Source organism: Anomaloglossus baeobatrachus, chromosome 8 (genome assembly GCF_048569485.1).
Source record: "Anomaloglossus baeobatrachus isolate aAnoBae1 chromosome 8, aAnoBae1.hap1, whole genome shotgun sequence".
Lineage (NCBI taxonomy): Eukaryota > Metazoa > Chordata > Amphibia > Anura > Aromobatidae > Anomaloglossus > Anomaloglossus baeobatrachus.
Genome location: NC_134360.1, coordinates 254,886,728 through 254,910,620, shown reverse-complemented (window position 1 = coordinate 254,910,620; position 23,893 = coordinate 254,886,728). Strand labels below are relative to the sequence as shown.

The 23,893-nt window shown below is 53.0% G+C and overlaps 1 protein-coding gene across 3 annotated transcripts in view; it reads right to left on the bottom strand.

Moving 5' to 3' along the window:
* The window catches only part of AXDND1 (axonemal dynein light chain domain containing 1), a 141,004-nt gene extending 117,374 nt beyond the window's left edge, over positions 1-23,630 (bottom strand). For all 3 annotated transcript variants that reach the window (XR_012725076.1, XM_075321207.1, XM_075321208.1), the window contains exons 1-3: positions 23,233-23,630; positions 13,576-13,733; positions 9,333-9,433 (exon numbers count right to left, since the gene is read on the bottom strand). Coding sequence is in view for 2 of the 3 variants with exons in the window: in XM_075321207.1 (XP_075177322.1) it covers positions 9,333-9,433; positions 13,576-13,733; positions 23,233-23,326 (353 nt within the window). In the remaining variant the exon portion in view is untranslated. The remainder of the gene's footprint in view (positions 1-9,332; positions 9,434-13,575; positions 13,734-23,232) is intronic.
* Positions 23,631-23,893: the final 263 nt, after the last annotated feature.

Below are 23,893 nucleotides of genomic sequence, written 5' to 3'. Positions count from 1 at the left end.
GAGCAACCGCTAATGATCACAAATACTCACCTAATCGTCACGTCGTTCATTTTCAAAATATCGTTGCTGGTGCTGGACGCAGGTTGTTCGTCGTTCCTGAGGCAGCACACATCGCTACGTGTGACACCCCGGGAACGACGAAAAACAGCGTACCTGCGTCTTCCGGCAACGAGGTGGGCAAGTCGTTAATGCGGCTGGTCTCCACCCCTCCGCTTCTATTGGTGGCCCACTGTGTGACATCGCTGTGACGCCGCACGAACTGCCCCCTTAAAAAAGGGGTTGTTCGCCGACCACAGCAACGTCGCTAGGCAGGTAAGTCCGTGTGGCGCGTCCTTGCAATATTGTGCGCCATGGGCAGCGATTTGCCCGTGACGCACAAACGACGGGGGTGGGTGCGATCGCTAGTGATGTCGCTGCGTGTAAAGCAGCCTTTAGTCTCGGCATACCAACCCCTTTCTATACTAAAACTCACTAAGTGATAATTGATTGCCTCAGGTCTAGTTTTATAACCGTCGCTATTGGTGAGAGAAGCTTTGGTCTGCAATACATTTCCATTGCAGAGGCTAAATGTAGTTGTGGCCGATCAACTAACACCTATATATCATATATACAGAGACATTCTGTATATAGAAACCATGATCGCAAAACAATGGGGCCGATTGAAAAAAGGTGCTTACCCCAGAAATCTGGAGCACAAAGTTTAATAAGTCCCAACATTGTGACTTTTGGCGTTTACAGCCCAGGCCCAGCCAGATATGCCCACCCATCAAATTCATCATCAGTAATTCCACTAAAATGGTGTAACTCACTGCACATATGTACCCCGGCCCCGTATATCTCTGGCGACAGCGTATACATAGGTAACATATGCGCCTGATTCACTATGTGTCACCCGCTGCGTAATGAATCAGGTCAGTGCACTCCAGCGGTCACTTCGCTAAGACTAGCGGGTGCTGCACCAGTCTTCATCAATCGCCCTCACTGTCTTATTTCACAGTATCTCTAGACACAAATTCCAAATGAACATATTACAGGATTGGACATTTCTGGACAACCCCAGCTCAATCGCTCCAGGACTCTCTTTGGAATCTAAACAATGTATATTCACCCCCCGCAGTGGCGCTGATCCAGCGATGTCAGCGCAGGTAATCCCGGCGGTCACCGGACATTGTGGTGTCGTAGGACTGGTGCAGCCAAAGTGATGAAATATTGATGAACTACAGCTGATTATTATTATTATTATTTATTATTATAGCGCCATTTATTCCATGGCGCTTTACAAGTGATTCCTGATTCCTCGCTGGCATGGAGCCGCTGCGGGAGAGGGGTGTCCATTGTTTTATTCTATATGGAATCCTGACGTGATTAAGCTGCGGTTGTGCAGCAGTGTCCAGCCCCTTTGTACTTTACTGTCACATTGTTTGTTTCCTTGGGATGTATTTGACTTTAGGATATTGTGACCTGTTGTTACTTTGGCCCACGCCGCACAAAAACTCCAAAATCACTGGATGCAGGTTTTCATGAACATCAAATACACAATCAAGTGGAGCCCAGATCTGCTCTATGGGATTCATGGCAGGTGACTTACCCATGGATCTACCAGATGCCTTTGGTGCTGCCAATCTAGGGGTTTTTAGAGTGTGGTAACCAGCTCCGTCTTTTATGAACAGAGTCAGGAGCCCATGAAAATATATTGGAAGAAGAGTCAATGTACTTAATATACCCAATAGACTAATGTTGTATCGGGGCCTCCCAACTGATAAACACCATCATGTCTGATTTTCCGACACCAGAGGGGTCTGACAGCGGCTCTGGTAGAGAGCACAGACGTGCCCGGCAGAGGGGTCTTCCTGTGGATAGAGGAGTCTGGAGGGATCGCTGCCGGCCATCATTCAGCCGACAGCTAGTTTGTTTTAGACCCCTAAAGGCCCCGTTACACAAAATGACATATCTAACGATATATCGCCGGGGTCACGGATTCCGTGACGCACATCCGGCATCGTTAGTGACGTTGTTGCGTGTAACACCAACCAACGGCTGTTAACGATCAAAAGAAGGGAATTTTGTTTACTTACCGTAAATTCCTTTTCTTCTAGCTCCAATTGGGAGACCCAGACAATTGGGTGTATAGGTTATGCCTCCGGAGGCCGCACAAAGTATTACACTTAAAAGTGTTAAGCCCCTCCCCTTCTGCCTATACACCCCCCGTGCTCCCACGGGCTCCTCAGTTTTGGTGCAAAAGCAAGAAGGAGGAAAAAGAATTATAAACTGGTTTAAAGTAACTTCAATCCGAAGGAATATCGGAGAACTGAAACCATTCAACATGAACAACATGTGTACACAAAAAAACAGGGGCGGGCGCTGGGTCTCCCAATTGGAGCTAGAAGAAAAGGAATTTACGGTAAGTAAACAAAATTCCCTTCTTCTTTGTCGCTCCATTGGGAGACCCAGACAATTGGGACGTCCAAAAGCAGTCCCTGGGTGGGTAAAATAATACCTCGTAAGAGAGCCGTAAAACGGCCTCTTCCTACAGGTGGGCAACCGCCGCCTGAAGGACTCGTCTACCTAGGCTGGCATCCGCCGAAGCATAGGTATGCACCTGATAGTGTTTCGTGAAAGTGTGCAGGCTCGACCAGGTAGCCGCCTGACACACCTGCTGAGCCGTAGCCTGGTGCCTCAAAGCCCAGGACGCGCCCACGGCTCTGGTAGAATGGGCCTTCAGCCCTGAGGGAACCGGAAGCCCAGCCGAACGGTAGGCTTCGAGAATTGGCTCCTTGATCCACCGAGCCAAGGTTGATTTGGAAGCCTGTGACCCTTTACGCTGGCCAGCGACAAGGACAAAGAGTGCATCCGAGCGGCGCAGGGGCGCCGTACGAGAAATGTAGAGTCTGAGTGCTCTCACCAGATCTAACAAGTGCAAATCCTTTTCACATTGGTGAACTGGATGAGGACAAAAAGAAGGCAAGGAGATATCCTGATTGAGATGAAAGGGGGATACCACCTTAGGGAGAAATTCCGGAACCGGACGCAGAACCACCTTGTCCTGGTGAAAAACCAGGAAAGGGGCTTTGCATGACAGCGCTGCTAGCTCAGACACTCTCCGAAGTGAAGTGACTGCTACTAGAAAAACCACTTTCTGCGAAAGGCGTGAGAGAGAAATATCCCTCATTGGCTCGAATGGTGGTTTCTGAAGAACCAGCAGCACCCTGTTCAGATCCCAGGGTTCTAACGGCCGCTTGTAAGAAGGAACGATGTGACAAACCCCCTGCAGGAACGTGCGTACCTGTGGAAGTCTGGCTAGGCGCTTTTGGAAAAACACAGAGAGCGCTGAGACTTGTCCCTTAAGCGAGCCGAGCGACAAACCCTTTTCCAGTCCAGATTGAAGGAAGGACAGAAAAGTGGGCAAGGCAAAAGGCCAGGGAGAAAAACCCTGAGCAGAGCACCACGACAGGAAACTTTTCCACGTCCTGTGGTAGATCTTGGCGGACGTTGGTTTCCTAGCCTGTCTCATAGTGGCAATGACCTCTTGAGATAACCCTGAAGACGCTAGGATCCAGGACTCAATGGCCACACAGTCAGGTTGAGGGCCGCAGAATTCAGATGGAAAAACGGCCCTTGAGATAGCAAGTCTGGTCGGTCTGGTAGTGCCCACGGTTGGCCGACCGTGAGATGCCACAGATCCGGGTACCACGACCGCCTCGGCCAGTCTGGAGCGACGAGGATGACGCGGTGGCAGTCGGCCCTGATCTTGCGTAACACTCTGGGCAACAGTGCCAGCGGAGGAAACACATAAGGGAGCTGAAACTGCGACCAATCCTGAACTAAGGCGTCTGCCGCCAGAGCTCTGGGATCTTGAGACCGTGCCATGAACGTCGGTACCTTGTTGTTGTGCCGGGACGCCATGAGGTCGACGTCCGGCACCCCCCAGCGGCAACAGATCTCCTGAAACACGTCCGGGTGAAGGGACCATTCCCCTGCGTCCATGCCCTGGCGACTGAGATAATCTGCTTCCCAGTTTTCCACGCCTGGAATGTGAACTGCAGAGATGGTGGAGGCCGTGGCTTCCACCCACATCAAAATCCGCCGGACTTCCTGGAAGGCTTGCCGACTGCGTGTGCCGCCTTGGTGGTTGATGTATGCCACCGCTGTGGAATTGTCCGACTGAATTCTGATCTGCTTGCCTTCCAGCCACTGCTGGAACGCTTTCAGGGCAAGATACACTGCCCGTATTTCCAGAACATTGATCTGAAGCGAGGACTCTTGCTGGGTCCACGTACCCTGAGCCCTGTGGTGGAGAAAAACCGCTCCCCACCCTGACAGACTCGCGTCCGTCGTGACCACCTCCCAGGATGGGGGTAGGAAGGATTTCCCCTTCGATAATGAAGTGGGAAGAAGCCACCACCGAAGGGAAGCTTTGGTCGCCTGAGAGAGGGAGACGTTCCTGTCGAGGGACGTCGGCTTCCTGTCCCATTTGCGTAGGATGTCCCATTGAAGAGGACGCAGGTGAAACTGCGCGAAAGGAACTGCCTCCATTGCTGCCACCATCTTCCCCAGGAAGTGCATGAGGCGCCTCAAGGGGTGTGACTGGCCTTGAAGGAGAGATTGTACCCCTGTCTGTAGTGACCGCTGCTTGATCAGCGGAAGCTTCACTATCGCTGAGAGGGTATGAAACTCCATGCCAAGGTATGTGAGCGATTGGGCCGGTGTCAGATTTGACTTTGGAAAATTGATGATCCACCCGAAACTCTGGAGAGTCTCCAGGGTAGCGTCGAGGCTGTGTTGGCATGCCTCTTGAGAGGGTGCCTTGATCAGGAGATCGTCCAAGTAAGGGATCACCGAGTGACCCTGAGAGTGGAGGACCGCTACTACAGTAGCCATAACCTTGGTGAAAACCCGTGGGGCTGTTGCCAGGCCGAACGGCAGTGCCACGAACTGCAGGTGTTCGTTTTCTATGGCGAAGCGCAAGAAGCGCTGGTGCTCTGGAGCAATCGGTACGTGGAGATAAGCATCTTTGATATCGATCGATGCAAGGAAATCTCCTTGGGACATTGAGGCGATGACGGAGCGGAGGGATTCCATCCGGAACCGCCTGGTCGTTACGTGTTTGTTGAGAAGTTTCAGGTCCAGGACAGGACGGAAAGACCCGTCCTTCTTTGGGACCACAAACAAGTTGGAGTAAAAACCGTGGCCCTGTTGCTGAAGAGGAACAGGGACCACCACTCCTTCTGCCTTCAGAGTGCCCAGCGCCTGCAGAAGAGCCTCGGCTCGCTCGGGAGGCGGGGATGACTTGAAGAATCGAGTCGGGGGACGAGAGGTGAACTCTATCTTGTAACCGTGAGACAGAATGTCTCTCACCCAACGGTCTTTTACCCGTGGCAGCCAGGCGTCGCAAAAGCGGGAGAGCCTGCCACCGACCGAAGATGCGGAGTGAGGAGGCCGAAAGTCATGAGGAAGCCGCTTTGGTAGCGGCACCTCCGGTGGCCTTTTTAGGACGTGACTTAGACCGCCATGCGTCAGAGTTCCTTTGATCTTTCTGAGGCCTTTTGGACGAGGAGAATTGGGACCTGCCCGCGCCCCGAAAGGACCGAAACCTCGACTGCCCCTTCCTCTGTTGGGGTATGTTCGGTTTGGGCTGGGGTAAGGATGTATCCTTTCCCTTGGATTGTTTGATGATTTCATCCAAACGCTCGCCAAACAATCGGTCGCCAGAAATTGGCAAACTGGTTAAGCGCTTTTTGGAAACAGAATCTGCCTTCCATTCCCGTAGCCACAAGGCCCTGCGGAGTACCACCGAATTGGCGGCTGCAACCGCCGTACGGCTCGCAGAGTCCAGGACAGCATTAATAGCGTAAGACGCAAATGCCGACGTCTGAGTGGTTATGGACGCCACCTGTGGCGCGGACGTGCGTGTGGCTGCGTCAATTTGCACTTGACCTGCTGAGATAGCTTGTAGCGCCCATACGGCTGCGAACGCTGGGGCAAAAGACGCGCCGATAGCTTCATAGATGGATTTCAACCAGAGTTCCATCTGCCTGTCAGTGGCATCTTTGAGTGAAGCCCCATCTTCCACTGCAAGTATGGATCTAGCTGCCAGTCTGGAGATTGGAGGATCCACTTTGGGACACTGAGCCCAACTTTTGACCACGTCAGGGGGAAAAGGATAACGTGTATCCTTAAGGCGCTTAGAAAAACGCTTATCTGGACAAGCATGGTGATTCTGGACTGCCTCTCTGAAATCAGAGTGGTCCAGAAACATACTCGGTGTACGCTTGGGAAACCTGAAACGGAATTTCTCCTGCTGAGAAGCTGACTCCTCCGCCGGAGGAGCTGAGGGAGAAATATCCAGCATACGATTGATGGACGCAATAAGGTCGTTCACTATGGCGTCCCCGTCCGGAGTATCAAGATTGAGAGCGGCCTCAGGATCAGAATCCTGATCAGCTGTCTCCGCATCATCAACCAGAGATTCCCCCCTCTGAGACCCTGCACAATATGATGATGTCGAGGGAAAATCTAAGCGAGCTCGCTTAGTCGGTCTGGGGCTGGGGTCTGTGTCAGAACCCTCAGCCTGGGATCCATGAGATACCCCGGGAGGACATTGTTGGTCCAGCTGAGGTGGGCCAGGGAACAAAGATTCAACAGAGTCCCTGTGCTGAGATACCGGCCTGGACTGCAAGGCTTCTAGTATCTTAGCCATAGTCTCAGAGAGTTTTGCAAACTCCGTCCCCGTCACCTGAACAGTGTTAGCAGGTGGCTCCCCCTGGGCCCCTCTTAGCAGAGGCTCCGGCTGAGTAAGTGCCACAGGGGCCGAACAGTGCACACAATGAGGGTCAGTGGAACCTGCCGGTAGCGGGGTCGTACATGCGGCGCAGGCAACATAATAAGCCTGTGTTTTGGCACCCCTGCCTTTCGTGGGCGCCATGCTATTATCTTCCCTGAGTAACACAATAGGGTATATAGCCAGAAATCAACTGTGCACCATACAGTGTAAAACATATATACCATAAACATATAATGTTACACTACTGCACAATGGGGCTAGCACCACAGGTGCTGCTTACCACCCGCCTAAAGCGGTTGTGAGGCCACCCGAGTCCCTGCCTGGGTCTCCCAGACTTTGTCCCCCTCTGCAGCGTCCGAGGAGCTGACAGGAATGGCTGCCGGCGTCCTGAGGAGAGGAGGGAGCCGTGGGCGTGACCGAGAAAGAGCGGGAACTGGTGCCCGCACTGTGCACAGTGAGAGGGGTGGAGTATGCAAAGCATGCTCCAGCCCTCAGTGCTGCTCGTTCTGTGCAGCGTCCCGCCCTTCCCCTGCCTGTCAGGGCTGTGGGCGGGAGGAAAGGAAACTAGGCCGCAAAAAGCCGGGGACTCTAGTAATAAACGTGGCCGCCGTAAAAGCGCGGCCGGCGTGAAAGTCCCCGGCGCACTACAAGTCCCAGCCGCGCCGCAGTGTTTCCATGGCCGCGGCAGTCAGTGCGGCAGTCCCTATACATAAACACACTCAGCAACGCTGAGTGTGTAATGGCACATATTAACCCGGTCAGCGCCGTGGTCCCCGGTGCACTAGCACACCCAGCAAAGCTGGAGTGTTGCTGTGCGCTGTCCCCACAGGGATACAGAGTACCTCCAAGTAGCAGGGCCATGTCCCTCAACGATACCCGGCTCCTATCCAGCAGGCTCCACAGGAGTTGTGGATGAAGCACGGTCTCAGTGCCTGGAGACCGATAGGATCCCACTTCACCCAGAGCCCTGAGGGGGATGGGGAAGGAAAACAGCATGTGGGCTCCAGCCTCCGTACCCGCAATGGATACCTCAACCTTACAACACCACCGACAAGAGTGGGGTGAGAAGGGAGCATGCTGGGGGCTCTATATGGGCCCACTTTTCTTCCATCCGACATGGTCAGCAGCTGCTGCTGACCAATCTGTGGAGCTGTGCGTGCGTGTCTGACCTCCTTCGCACAAAGCAAAAAACTGAGGAGCCCGTGGGAGCACGGGGGGTGTATAGGCAGAAGGGGAGGGGCTTAACACTTTTAAGTGTAATACTTTGTGCGACCTCCGGAGGCATAGCCTATACACCCAATTGTCTGGGTCTCCCAATGGAGCGACAAAGAAATACTCACCTTATCGTTGATCGTTGACACATCGTTCATTTTAAAAAAATCGTTGATTGTAGAGGACGCAGGTTGTTCGTCATTCCCGAGGCAGCATACATCGCTACGTGTGACACCCCGGGAACGACGAGCTACAGCTTACATGTGGCCGCCGGCAATTCGGAAGGAAGGAGGTGGGCGGGATCTTACGGCCACTCATCTCCGCCCCTCTGCTTCTATTGGGCGACCGCTTAGTGACGCCGCTGTGACGCCGCACGACCCGTACCCTAAAGCGGGCTTTTCACGAGACGATTGATTGTGCGATGCATCGTTGGGGTCACGGTTTTCGTGACGCACATCCGGCATCGTACACGACGTCGTCTCGTGTAACACCTCCTAGCGACGCAGAATCGCTCAAAAATCGTGAGTCGTGTACTCGGCGCTAGGTTTCATAAAATTGTTTAATTAAAATGGCGGCGGTTGTTCATCGTTTCCGTGGCATCACACGTTGCTCCGTGTGACACCCCGGGAACGATGAGCAGCAGCTTTACCTGCCTCCCGCGGCACCAGACGGCTTAATGGAAGGAAGGAGGTGGGCGGGATGTTTACATCCCACTCATTTCCGCCCCTCCGCTTCTATTGGCCGGCTGCCGTGTGACGTCTCTGTGACGCCGAACGTCCCTCCCACTCCAGGAAGTGGACGTTCGTCGCCCACAGCAAGGTCGTCCGGAAGGTAAGTATGTGTGACGGGGGTTAGACGACTTTGTGTGCCACGGGCAACTAATTGCCCGTGACGCAAAAACGTTGGGGGTGGGTACGATCGATCGTGCTATCGCACATTCGGTCGTATCGTGTAAAGCAGGCTTTAGAAAGGAGGCGGTTCACCGGCCACAGCGATGTCGCTAGGTAGGTAAGTCCATGTGACGGCTTTTAACGATTTTGTGCGCCACGTGCAGCGATTTGCCCGTGACGCATAAACAACGGGGACGGGTACACTCGCTAGCAATATCACTGCGTGTAAAGCCCCCTTTAGTGTGGACTGCTGAACAAAAACATCCACTGTGATCATGAAGACAGGGGGCGCTATTTTATTTTTGAGGTCTGTCTTACAGAGCTCCCTTTCTTGTATGTCCTTCTCCACTTCATGTACATGCATTATATATAGATTTTTGTATATGAGGGTTGTGTGTATAGACCACATTCTGTATAGATGTGACTCATCGTTGTAGCAGATTTCTTACCTCCCGGCCCCAGTCAAGCAAACGGGTTGGTCAGTCAGATGCTTGAACCTGTTCCTACGTAGAGGATGATGCCAGACGTGATCTGTGGCACGGACGCCAACCTTCAGGAAACACAAATCAGCATTACTTTTAATTGGCATAAGATGTGTCCAGCGCTCAGCTCATAGTGAAGTGATCACATGATGCCATATACAGGATTCAGCATGGCGTCTCCACCAGAGGTACTGGAGGTGCACAGTCACCCTCGCTCCACCAGAGATACTGGAGGTGCACAGTCACCCTCGCTCCACCAGAGATACTGGAGGTGCACAGTCACCCTCGCTGCACCAGAGGTACTGGAGGTGCACAGTCACCCTCACTGCACCAGAGATACTGGAGGTGCACAGTCACCCTCGCTCCACCAGAGATACTGGAGGTGCACAGTCACCCTCGCTCCACCAGAGATACTGGAGGTGCACAGTCACCCTCGCTCCACCAGAGATACTGGAGGTGCACAGTCACCCTCGCTCCACCAGAGATACTGGAGGTGCACAGTCACCCTCGCTCCACCAGAGATACTGGAGGTGCACAGTCACCCTCGCTGCACCAGAGCTACTGGAGGTGCACAGTCACCCTCGCTGCACCAGAGCTACTGGAGGTGCACAGTCACAATCACTGCACCAGAGCTACTGGAGGTGCACAGTCACCCTCACTCCATCAGAGCTACTGGAAGTGCACAGTCACCCTCACTCCACCAGAGCTACTGGAGGTGCACAGTCACCCTCACTGCACCAGAGCTACTGCAGGTGCACAGTCACCCTCACTGCACCAGAGCTACTGCAAGTGCACAGTCACCCTCACTCCACCAGAGCTACTGGAGGTGCACAGTCACCCTCGCTGCACCAGAGATACTGGAGGTGCACAGTCACCCTCGCTGCACCAGAGATACTGGAGGTGCACAGTCACCCTCGCTCCACCAGAGATACTGGAGGTGCACAGTCACCCTCGCTCCACCAGAGATACTGGAGGTGCACAGTCACCCTCGCTCCACCAGAGATACTGGAGGTGCACAGTCACCCTCGCTCCACCAGAGATACTGGAGGTGCACAGTCACCCTCGCTCCACCAGAGATACTGGAGGTGCACAGTCACCCTCGCTCCACCAGAGATACTGGAGGTGCACAGTCACCCTCGCTGCACCAGAGATACTGGAGGTGCACAGTCACCCTCGCTGCACCAGAGCTACTGGAGGTGCACAGTCACCCTCGCTGCACCAGAGCTACTGGAGGTGCACAGTCACCCTCACTGCACCAGAGCTACTGGAGGTGCACAGTCACCCTCACTCCACCAGAGCTACTGGAAGTGCACAGTCATCCTCACTCCACCAGAGCTACTGGAGGTGCACAGTCACCCTCACTGCACCAGAGCTACTGGAGGTGCACAGTCACCCTCACTGCACCAGAGCTACTGGAGGTGCACAGTCACCCTCACTGCACCAGAGCTACTGGAGGTGCACAGTCACCCTCACTGCACCAGAGCTACTGGAGGTGCACAGTCACCCTCACTGCACCAGAGCTACTGGAGGTGCACAGTCACCCTCACTGCACCAGAGCTACTGGAGGTGCACAGTCACCCTCACTGCACCAGAGCTACTGGAAGTGCACAGTCACCCTCACTGCACCAGAGCTACTGGAAGTGCACAGTCACCCTCACTGCACCAGAGCTACTGGAAGTGCACAGTCACCCTCACTGCACCAGAGCTACTGGAAGTGCACAGTCACCCTCACTGCACCAGAGCTACTGGAAGTGCACAGTCACCCTCACTGCACCAGAGCTACTGGAAGTGCACAGTCACCCTCACTGCACCAGAGCTACTGGAAGTGCACAGTCACCCTCACTGCACCAGAGCTACTGGAAGTGCACAGTCACCCTCACTGCACCAGAGCTACTGGAGGTGCACAGTCACCCTCACTGCACCAGAGCTACTGGAGGTGCACAGTCACCCTCACTCCACCAGAGCTACTGGAAGTGCACAGTCATCCTCACTCCACCAGAGCTACTGGAGGTGCACAGTCACCCTCACTGCACCAGAGCTACTGGAGGTGCACAGTCACCCTCACTGCACCAGAGCTACTGGAGGTGCACAGTCACCCTCACTGCACCAGAGCTACTGGAGGTGCACAGTCACCCTCACTGCACCAGAGCTACTGGAGGTGCACAGTCACCCTCACTGCACCAGAGCTACTGGAGGTGCACAGTCACCCTCACTGCACCAGAGCTACTGGAGGTGCACAGTCACCCTCACTGCACCAGAGCTACTGGAAGTGCACAGTCACCCTCACTGCACCAGAGCTACTGGAAGTGCACAGTCACCCTCACTGCACCAGAGCTACTGGAAGTGCACAGTCACCCTCACTGCACCAGAGCTACTGGAGGTGCACAGTCACCCTCACTGCACCAGAGCTACTGGAGGTGCACAGTCACCCTCACTCCACCAGAGCTACTGGAGGTGCACAGTCACCCTCACTGCACCAGAGCTACTGGAGGTGCACAGTCACCCTCGCTGCACCAGAGCTACTGGAGGTGCACAGTCACCCTCACTGCACCAGAGCTACTGGAGGTGCACAGTCACCCTCACTCCACCAGAGCTACTGGAGGTGCACAGTCACCCTCGCTGCACCAGAGCTACTGGAGGTGCACAGTCACCTTCGCTCCACCAGAGTTACTGGAGGTGCACAGTCACCCTCGCTGCACCAGAGCTACTGGAGGTGCATAGTCACCCTCGCTGCACCAGGGCTACTGGAGGTGCACAGTCACCCTCGCTGCACCAGAGCTACTGGAGGTGCACAGTCACCCTCGCTCCACCAGAGGTACTGGAGGTGCACAGTCACCCTCGCTCCACCAGAGGTACTGGAGGTGCACAGTCACCCTCGCTGCACCAGAGGTACTGGAGGTGCACAGTCACCCTCGCTGCACCAGAGGTACTGGAGGTGCACAGTCACCCTCGCTCCATCAGAGGTACTGGAGGTGCACAGTCACCCTCGCTGCATCAGAGGTACTGGAGGTGCGCAGTCTTCCTCGCTCCATCAGAGGTACTGGAGGTGCATAGTCACCCTCGCTCCACCAGAGGTACTGGATGTGCGCAGTCACCCTCGCTCCACCAGAGGTACTGGAGCTGTGCAGTCTCCCTCGCTCCACCATTGCAAAGTATAAGGACAAATATTTAAGAGGTTTAGTACAGCGGTGTTATCCTCGATCCTGTCTGATGCAGCAAAGTGTCAGTCATGAGTTACAGCCGGTATCTGCTATAGATGCTTTGTGCACAGCTCCTAGGCCCACACCATCCCCACAACAAATACTTTACTACATTATATAAGCACAGCTAATTAAAAGGATTTTTTTCACCAGCTTATTTGTTACCTATCTGAGAGCAGCATAATGTAGGGGGAAGAGAACCTGATTACAGTGATGTGTCTCTTACTGGGCTGCTTTCTGTAGTTTACATGAAATCATTATTTTATCAACAGGAGATGATCACCAGAGGATTACTTGGCTGCTGCCAGATAGCGTATCCCCTTTCCCACCACTGGTTAGCAGCTTTCTGCCTATGCACAGTGTACATAGAAAGCTGCCAATCAGTGTTGTGGGTGGGTTATTTTGGGCCCAGGATCCATAGAACTGGTAGATCTGCAGCAGATATTTTTTTCAAAACAGAAGCAAAATAGCCCTGTAAGTGATACATCACTGGAATCAGGAACTCTGCCCCTACATCATGCTGCTCTCAGAGATAGTAGCAAAAGCTGGTAAAAGTATTGCAGATAAAGTGATGAAGGGGACAAAACACAAATGTTCTGACTAGAGATGAGCAAATTGATTTGCAAGACCCCGATCCAGTACTATGTGACCGCCAGATGAAAGCCCTGCAGACCGCCTCTCACATGCCAGCATCCTCAGCTCCGCTTGTGATTTGCTGGCCTAGTACGATGTCATGTGTGCGTCACACCGCTATGATGTCACGCCGCTATGATGTCACGCCGCTATGATGTCACGCCAGGCTATCTAATCAATAGAGGAGCTGAGGATGCCGGCAGGTAAGACGCGGTTTGCAGGGCTCCCACGTCCGGCGGTGACGGAGCACCGTGGGTCCCGCAAATCAATTCACTCATCTCTATGAATTTTGAAGACAGTGATATCAAAGATCCAGGATTTAATGTAAAATGTAAATATATTTGCCGAGCTCTGCGGTATATGGCGGTATATGGCACCTTTGCATCTTTAAGATGTCGAGCTTTCTTCGCTTGGCCCAGTTCAGGCCTCTCTGTTCCTGCGGCTGAAGTAAGAGCTTGGATAATTTCTTTCGGGATAAGGTCATTGTATTCATAGACTTCAAGGGTGTCACATTTATCCCGAACATGGACGAAATCTGAAGAAAAACACAAACACAGGTTACAAAATATTGACCTATTTATAGCATAAAAAGTACCGTCCAAGGCAGTGAAGTGATATCACACGATCGTGTGGACTTCTTAAGGGGAAAACTGATGAGCAAAGTAATCATATAATGATCTGTAGCATGTCGCTTTACATGTCGCTTTACCTGGCAGATTTTCAAATCAGATTTAACACCGTCAGGACTCAGGAGTGCGCTGATCGCCGGCCCCCGGCTTCCTACTTGCCTGCGGCCAGTGATAGACTGACTAATAGTGTGGACTAGCAAGATGGTTGTGCTGCTGGCCTGATCCATGCACCTTCTGAGGCTGAAAGCACCGGCAGCTTGGCCTCTGCTGCCTCAGGGGTCACTGAAGAGCGGCACCTACAAGCAAGAGCGGCACCTACAAGCAAGAGCGGCACCTACAAGCAAGAGCGGCACCTACAAGCAAGAGCGGCGCCTACAAGCAAGAGCGGCGCCTACAAGCAAGAGCGGCGCCTACAAGCAAGAGCGGCGCCTACAAGCAAGACCGGCGCCTACAAGCAAGACCGGCGCCTACAAGCAAGACCGGCACCTACAATGGAGACCGGCACCTACAAGCAAGACCGGCACCTACAATGGAGACCGGCACCTACAATGGAGACCGGCACCTACAATGAAGACCGGCATCTACAATGAAGACCGGCACCTACAATGGAAACCGGCATCTACAATGGAGACCGGCACCTACAATGGAGACCGGCACCTACAATGGAGACCGGCACTTACAATGGAGACCGGCACCTACAATGGAGACCGGCACCTACAATGGAGACCGGCACCTACAATGGAGACCGGCACCTACAATGGAGACCGGCACCTACAATGAAGACCGATGCCTACAAGCAAGAGCAGCACCTAAAAGCAAGAGCAAGACCGATGCCTACAATGAAGACCGGCACCTACAATAAAGATCAGCGTCTACAATGAAGACCGGCACCTACAATGAAGACCGGCACCTACAATGAAGACCGGCGCCTACAATGAAGACCGATGCCTACAATGAAGACCGATGCCTACAATGAAGACCGATGCCTACAATGAAGACCGATGTCTACAATGAAGACCGGCACCTACAATGAAGACCGGCGCCTACAATGAAGACCGGCGCCTACAATGGAGACCAGCGCCTACAATAAAGACCAGCGCCTACAATGAAGACCGGCACCTACAATGAAGACCGGCACCTACAATGAAGACCGGCACCTACAATGAAGACCGGCGCCTACAATGAAGACCGATGCCTACAATGAAGACCGATGCCTACAATGAAGACCGATGTCTACAATGAAGACCGGCACCTACAATGAAGACCGGCACCTACAATGAAGACCAGTGCCTACAATGGAGACCTGCGCCTACAATGGAGGCCAGCGCCTACAATGAAGACCGGCACCTACAATGAAGACCGGCACCTACAATGAAGACCGGCGCCTACAATGAAGACCGGCGCCTACAATGAAGACCGGCGCCTACAATAGAGACCTGCGCCTACAATGGAGACCAGCGCCTACAATGGAGACCAGCGCCTACAATGAAGACCGGCACCTACAATGAAGACCGGCACCTACAATGAAGACCGGCGCCTACAATGAAGACCGGTGCCTACAATGAAGACCGGCGCCTACAATGAAGACCGGCGCCTACAATGAAGACCGGCGCCTACAATGAAGACCGGCGCCTACAATGAAGACCGATGCCTACAATGGAGACCTGCACCTACAATGGAGACCTGCGCCTACAATGAAGACCGGCGCCTACAATGGAGACCTGCGCCTACAATGAAGACCGGCGCCTACAATGGAGACCTGCGCCTACAATGGAGACCTGCGCCTACAATGAAGACCGGCGCCTACAATGGAGACCTGCACCTACAATGGAGACCTGCGCCTACAATGGAGACCTGCGCCTACAATGGAGACCTGCGCCTACAATGAAGACCTGCGCTTACAATGAAGACCAGCGCCTACAATGGAGACCGGCGCCTACAATGAAGACCGGCGCCTACAATGGAGACCTGCGCCTACAATGGAGACCAGTGCCTACAATGGAGACCTGCGCCTACAATGAAGACCTGCGCTTACAATGAAGACCAGCGCCTACAATGGAGACCGGCGCCTACAATGAAGACCGGCGCCTACAATGGAGACCGGCGCCTACAATGGAGACCTGCGCCTACAATGAAGACCTGCGCCTACAATGGAGACCTGCACCTACAATGGAGACCAGCGCCTACAATGAAGACCGGCGCTTACAATGGAGACCTGCGCCTACAATGAAGACCGGCGCCTACAATGGAGACCTGCACCTACAATGGAGACCTGCGCCTACAATGGAGACCAGCGCCTACAACGGAGACCAGCGCCTACAACGGAGACCGGCGCCTACAATGGAGACCAGCGCCTACAATGGAGACCACTGAGACCACTGCACCTCCATTGTCTCATCCAATGCGCCAGTTGCTGCGGTCTCTAACTGCTTTTGTGAGTGCACAGCAGGGAATAGTTGCACTTTTTACAAGATGTTTCAAAAAATTATCCAACCTAACTGTCCTACAAAACAATCCCTCAAGAGAAGATTAGATTAGAGTTTTGCCAAATTTGCAATTTTTTTTACCGTTACTTTTCATGAATGTGTCATCAGAGAATCCGCACTGACACCAAAATCTGAAGCTGAACAAACCACAAACGACATCTTGAAAAAAGACGTAATTTGTTTGATGAATTTGTCGTAAAATCAAAAAGTCACTAACAGAGAAGTATTCACGCCCCAAATCTGCCGCACACGTGCAGGGATGACTCCGGCCCCGAGAGGTGTCGCCGCGACCTGAACACAGCGGTCAGCGATTCTCTCTGGACCCACAGATCATCCGCGTGACGCGTTCAGCGTCGGGGCTGATAATGATTTGGGGACATAAATCCTGCAGACGAGTTCCCACCACGATGCCGGGCGGGGCAGTGACACCGGGATCGCAGCCGCACGCTGTACCTGATGTGACCAGTGACGTCTGCAACAAAGAGTCAAAAATGATTCCAAATCTGATACGTTTTCTAGCATCACAAGTGACGCACTGTCCATAGACTTCAATGAGAGTCGCGTCCGACATGAGACTTATGAGCAACTCGGCTGCTTTATTTATAGCAAAATCACAGCTGTAAAATAGTCGTAAGACAGCAAGTCACACAGTGCCCCATAACAGTGCCAGACACACAGTGCCCCATAACAGTGCCAGCCACACAGTGCCCCATAACCGTGCCAGCCACACAGTGCCCCATAACAGTGCCAGACACACAGTGCCCAATAACAGTGCCAGCCACACAGCGCCCCATAACAGTGCCAGACACACAGTGCCCCATAACAGTGCCAGACACACAGTGCCCCATAACAGTGCCAGCCACACAGCGCCCCATAACAGTGCCAACACACAGTGCCCCATAACAGTGCCAGACACACAGTGCCCCATAACAGTGCCAGACACACAGTGCCCCATAACAGTGCCAGCCACACAGTGCCCCATAACCGTGCCAGCCACACAGTGCCCCATAACAGTGCCAGACACACAGTGCCCCATAACCGTGCCAGACACACAGTGCCCCATAACAGTGCCAGACACACAGTGCCCCATAACAGTGCCAGACACACAGTGCCCCATAACAGTGCCAGCCACACAGTGCCCCATAACCGTGCCAGCCACACAGTGCCCCATAACAGTGCCAGACACATAGTGCCCATTAACAGTGCAAGCCACACAGCGCCCCATAACAGTGCCAGACACACAGTGCCCCATAACAGTGCCAGACACACAGTGCCCCATAACAGTGCCAGCCACACAGCGCCCCATAACAGTGCCAGACACACAGTGCCCCATAACAGTGCCAGCCACACAGTGCCCCATAACCGTGCCAGACACACAGTGCCCCATAACAGTGCCAGACACACAGTGCCCCATAACAGTGCCAGACACACAGTGCCCAATAACAGTGCCAGACACACAGTGCCCCATAACAGTGCCTCCACCACATTGCAAGCCACACAGTGCCCCATAACAGTGCCAGACACACGGTGCCCCATAACAGTGCCAGACACACAGTGCCAGCCACACAGTGCCCCATAACAGTGCCAGACACACAGTGCCCCATAACAGTGCCAGACACACAGTGCCCCATAACAGTGCCAGCCACACAGCGCCCCATAACAGTGCCAGACACACAGTGCCCCATAACAGTGCCAGCCACACAGTGCCCCATAACCGTGCCAGACACACAGTGCCCCATAACAGTGCCAGACACACAGTGCCCCATAACAGTGCCAGACACACAGTGCCCAATAACAGTGCCAGACACACAGTGCCCCATAACAGTGCCAGACACACAGTGCCAGCCACACAGTGCCCCATAACAGTGCCTCCACCACATTGCAAGCCACACAGTGCCCCAGAACAGTGCCAGACACACGGTGCCCCATAACAGTGCCAGACACACAGTGCCAGCCACACAGTGCCCCATAACAGTGCCTCCACCACATTGCAAGCCACACAGTGCCCCATAACAGTGCCAGACACACAGTGCCCCATAACAGTGCCAGACACACAGTGCCCAATAACAGTGCCAGACACACAGTGCCCCATAACAGTGCCAGCCACACAGTGCCCCATAACAGTGCCAGACACACAGTGCCCCATAACAGTGCCAGACACACAGTGCCCAATAACAGTGCCAGACACACAGTGCCCAATAACAGTGCCAGACACACAGTGCCCCATAACAGTGCCAGCCACACAGTGCCCCATAACAGTGCCAGACAGACAGTGCCCCATAACAGTGCCAGACAGACAGTGCCCCATAACAGTGCCAGCCACACAGTGCCCCATAACAGTGCCAGACACACAGTGCCTCCACAACAGTGCCAGCCACACAGTGCCTCCATAACAGTGCCAGCCACACAGTGCCCCATAACAGTGCCAGACACACAGTGCCCCATAACAGTGCCAGACACACAGTGCCCAATAACAGTGCCAGACACACAGTGCCCCATAACAGTGCCAGACAGACAGTGCCCCATAACAGTGCCAGGCACAGAGTGCCTCCACAACAGTGCCAGCCACACAGTGCCTCCATAACAGTGCCAGCCACACAGTGCCCCATAACAGTGCCAGACACACAGTGCCCCATAACAGTGCCAGACAGACAGTGCCCCATAACAGTGCCAGCCACACAGTGCCCCATAACAGTGCCAGACACACAGTGCCCCATAACAGTGCCAGACAGACAGTGCCCCATAACAGTGCCAGTCACACAGTGCCCCATAACAGTGCCAGACACAGTGCCCCCACTACATTGCAAGCCACACAGTGCCCCATAACAGTGCCAGACACACAGTGCCCCATAACAGTGCCAGACACACAGTGCCCCATAACAGTGCCTCCACTACAGTGCCAGACACACAGTGCCCCAAAACAGTGCGAGCTACACAGTGCCCCATAACAGTGCCTCCACTACAGTGCCAGACACACAGTGCCCCATAACAGTGCCAGACACACAGTGCCCCATAACAGTGCCAGACACACAGTGCCCCATAACAGTGCCAGACAAACAGTGCCCCATAATACTGCGAGCCACACAGTGCCCCATAACAGTACCAGACACACAGTGCCCCCACTACATTGCAAGCTACAAAGTGCCCCATAATAGTACCAGACACACAGTGCCCCATAACAGTGCCAGACACAAAGTGCCCCATAACCGTGCTAGACACACAGTGCCCCCACTACAGTGCCAGCCACACAGTGCACCATAATAGTGCGAGCCACACAGTGCCCCATAACAGTGCCAGACACACAATGCCCCATAACAGTGCGAGCCACACAGTGCCCCATAACAGTGCGAGCCACACAGTGCCCCATAACAGTGCCAGACACACAATGCTCTAACAGTGCTAGACACACAGTGCCCCATAACAGTGCCAGACACACAGTGCCCCATAACAGTGCCAGCCACACAGTGCCCCATAACAGAGCCCCCATAACAGTGCCAGTCACACAGAGCCCCCATAATACTGCCAGTCACACAGAGACCTCATAACAGAGCCCCCATAACAGTGCCAGTCACACAGTGCCCCCATTAATGCTACAGTCCACATTCAGATTACTTGCTCTGCTCCATTGCATGGATTGTGGACTGACGCCATCGGGGTTGTTCGGGATTTTTACAACCCCATAGACCTGTAGGAGTCATTTTCATTCGTGATGCTGATAAAACTACGACACACACATGGATGACAATGGGCGCCGGACGTGGGCCGCAGCGGTGGTGGCAGCTGCACGGTGTCGGTGAGCGGAGTGACGGGTGGACTTGTCTCTGATGGCCGCGACATATTAATGTGACAGGCCGGGGTGCGCAGGGAACCTGATCGTGTGGGCCCCATCACTATGCCAGAGTGACCGGGAGCAGGACGCTGGCTGTAATACACAGCCGACACTGCAGTAATAAACCCCCTGAATGCCAGCGTTTAACCCCTTGGGTGCCACAATTATAGTGGATCACATTATGCATGAGGGAAGCAAAGTAGGGACCCCGCATGTGACTGTCACCGGGACGCGCTCCGCCAGGAGACCTGTGCTTTGGGACAGTATGTACTTATATATACGGCACGCAGGGACAATATGCACTTATATATACGGCGCGCGGGGACAGTATGTACTTATATATACGGCGCGCGGGGACAGTGTGTGCTTGTATATACGGCGCGCGGGGACAGTATGCACATATATACGTCACGCAGGGTCAGTATGCACTTATATATACGGCACACAGGGACAGTATGCGCTTATATATACGGCACACAGGGAAAGTATGCGCTTATATATACGGCACACAGGGACAGTATGTGCTTATATATACGGCACACAGGGAAAGTATGCGCTTATATATACGGCACACAGGGACAGTATGTGCTTATATATACGGCACGCAGAGACAGTATGTGCTTATATATACGGCACGCAGGGACAGTATGTGCTTATATATACGGCACGCAGGGACAGTATGTGCTTATATATACGGCACGCAGGGACAGTATGTGCTTATATATACGGCGTGCAGAGACATTATGTATGTATATATACGGCACACAGGGACAGCATGTGCTTATATTTACGGCGCGCGGGGACAGTATGTGCTTATATATACGGCGCGCGGGGACAGTATGCACTTATATATACGGCACACAGGGACAGCATGTGCTTATATTTACGGCGCGCGGGGACAGTATGTGCTTATATATACGGCACACAGGGACAGCATGTGCTTATATATACGGCACACAGGGACAGCATGTGCTTATATTAACGGCGCGCGGGGACAGTATGTGCTTATATATACGGCACACAGGGACAGTGTGTGCTTGTATATATGGCACGCAGGGACAGTATGTGCTTATATATACGGCGTGCAGGGACAGTATGTACTTATATATACGGCACACAGGGACAGTATGTGCTTATATATACGGCACGCAGGGACAGTATGTGCTTATATATACGGCACACAGGGACAGTGTGTGCTTGTATATATGGCACGCAGGGACAGTATGTGCTTATATATACGGCGTGCAGGGACAGTATGTGCTTATATTTACGGCACACAGGGACAGTATGTGCTTATATATACGGCACGCAGGGACAGTATGTGCTTATATATATGGCACACAGGGACAGTATGTGCTTATATATACGGCACACAGGGACAGTATGTGCTTATATATACTGCACACAGGGACAGTATGTGCTTATATATACGGCACACAGGGACAGTATGTACTTATATATACGGCACACAGGGACAGTATGTGCTTATATATACGGCGTGCAGGGACAGTATGTACTTATATATACGGCACGCAGGGACACTATGTGCTTATATATACGGCGTGCAGGGACAGTATGTACTTATATATACGGCACGCAGGGACAGTATGTGCTTATATATACGGCGCGCAGGGACAGTATGTACTTATATATACTGCACACAGGGACAGTATGTGCTTATATATACGGCACGCAGGGACAGTATGTGCTTATATATACGGCACGCAGGGACAGTATGTGCTTATATATACGGCACACAGGGACAGTATGTGCTTATATATACGGCACGCAGGGACAGTATGTACTTATATATACGGCACACAGGGACAGTATGTGCTTATATATACGGCACGCAGGGACAGTATGTGCTTATATATACGGCACACAGGGACAGTATGTGCTTATATATACAGCACACAGGGACAGTATGTGCTTATATATACGGCACACAGGGACAGTATGTGCTTATATTTACGGCGCGCGGGGACAGTATGCACTTATATATACGGCACACAGGGACAGTATGTGCTTGTATATACGGCACGCAGGGACAGTATGTACTTGTATATACGGCACGCAGGGACAGTATGTGCTTGTATATACGGCGCGCGGGGACAGTATGCGCTTGTATATACGGCGCGCGGGGACAGTATGCACTTATATATACGGCACACAGGGACAGTATGTGCTTATATTTACGGCGCGCGGGGACAGTATGCACTTATATATACGGCACGCAGGGACAGTATGTACTTGTATATACGGCGTGCAGGGACAGTATGTACTTATATATACGGCGTGCAGGGACAGTATGTGCTTATATATACAGCACGCAGGGACAGTATGTGCTTATATATACAGCACGCAGGGACAGTATGTACTTATATATACGGCACGCAGGGACAGTATGTACTTATATACACGGTGCGCAGGGACAGTATGTGCTTATATATACGGCACGCAGGGACAGTATGTACTTATATATACGGCACGCAGGGACAGTATGTACTTATATATACGGCGTGCAGGGACAGTATGTGCTTATATATACAGCACGCAGGGACAGTATGTACTTATATATATGGCGTGCAGGGACAGTATGTACTTATATATATGGCGTGCAGGGACAGTATGTACTTATATATACGGCGTGCAGGGACAGTATGTACTTATATATACAGCGCGCAGGGACAGTATGTACTTATATATACGGCGCGCAGGGACAGTATGTACTTATATATACAGCACGCAGGGACAGTATGTACTTATATATATGGCGTGCAGGGACAGTATGTACTTATATATACAGCACGCAGGGACAGTATGTACTTATATATACAGCACGCAGGGACAGTGTGTACTTATATATACAGCACGCAGGGACAGTGTGTACTTATATATACAGCGTGCAGGACAAATACGGAGGGAACAAGGAAAAAAAAGTAGGAAAATATCAGCGAAAAAGGGAAAAGAAATCAAACAATTTTATAATACAATTAATTACAAAATGGAAAAACTAATAATAAAACTATTGTATATCTACTGCTGCAATCGCTGCACACAGTGACGCGGGCGGAGAATGGCGCGTACCTGCTCCGCGCTCCACCAGATCGCCCCCGCCGACCCCTGCGTGTCCGGGGGGCAGTGGCCCCACAGCTGCCGGGGGCCCCTCACACACTGACATGATGGCTGCGGCTCTGCTGTCCTCAGGTCACATTCTGCGGCTCCGCAGCGGCTCCCAGATTCCTGCACACAACTCACTGACAACCCAACACCACGGTCTCCATGACAGCGTTGTCATAGCTACCACAACAAGCAGCGCCCGAAGAGGACGAGCCTCACTGCTCCCTGCGTGACGGGACACCCGGGGGAACGTTACTATCCTCCCGCTCTATCAGCGCCATAATTCCTGCAAAATAACCGGAGCACCAAGTGTGAACAGTCACAGCACGGAGGAAAATCCCGGCACAACCGTGCAAGAGCGCCGCCTGCTGGCCGGAAACGGACCGTCACCCTGTGTGCTGCATTGTATAGAGGTGTTATAGCGCCACCTGCTGGCCAGAAACGGACCGTCACCCTGCGTGCTGCATTGTATAGAGGTGTTATAGCGCCACCTGCTGGCCGGAAACGGACCGTCACCATGTGTGCTGCATTGTATAGAGGTGTTATAGCGCCACCTGCTGGCCGGAAACGGACCGTCACCCTGCGTGCTGCATTGTATAGAGGTGTTATAGCGCCACCTGCTGGCCGG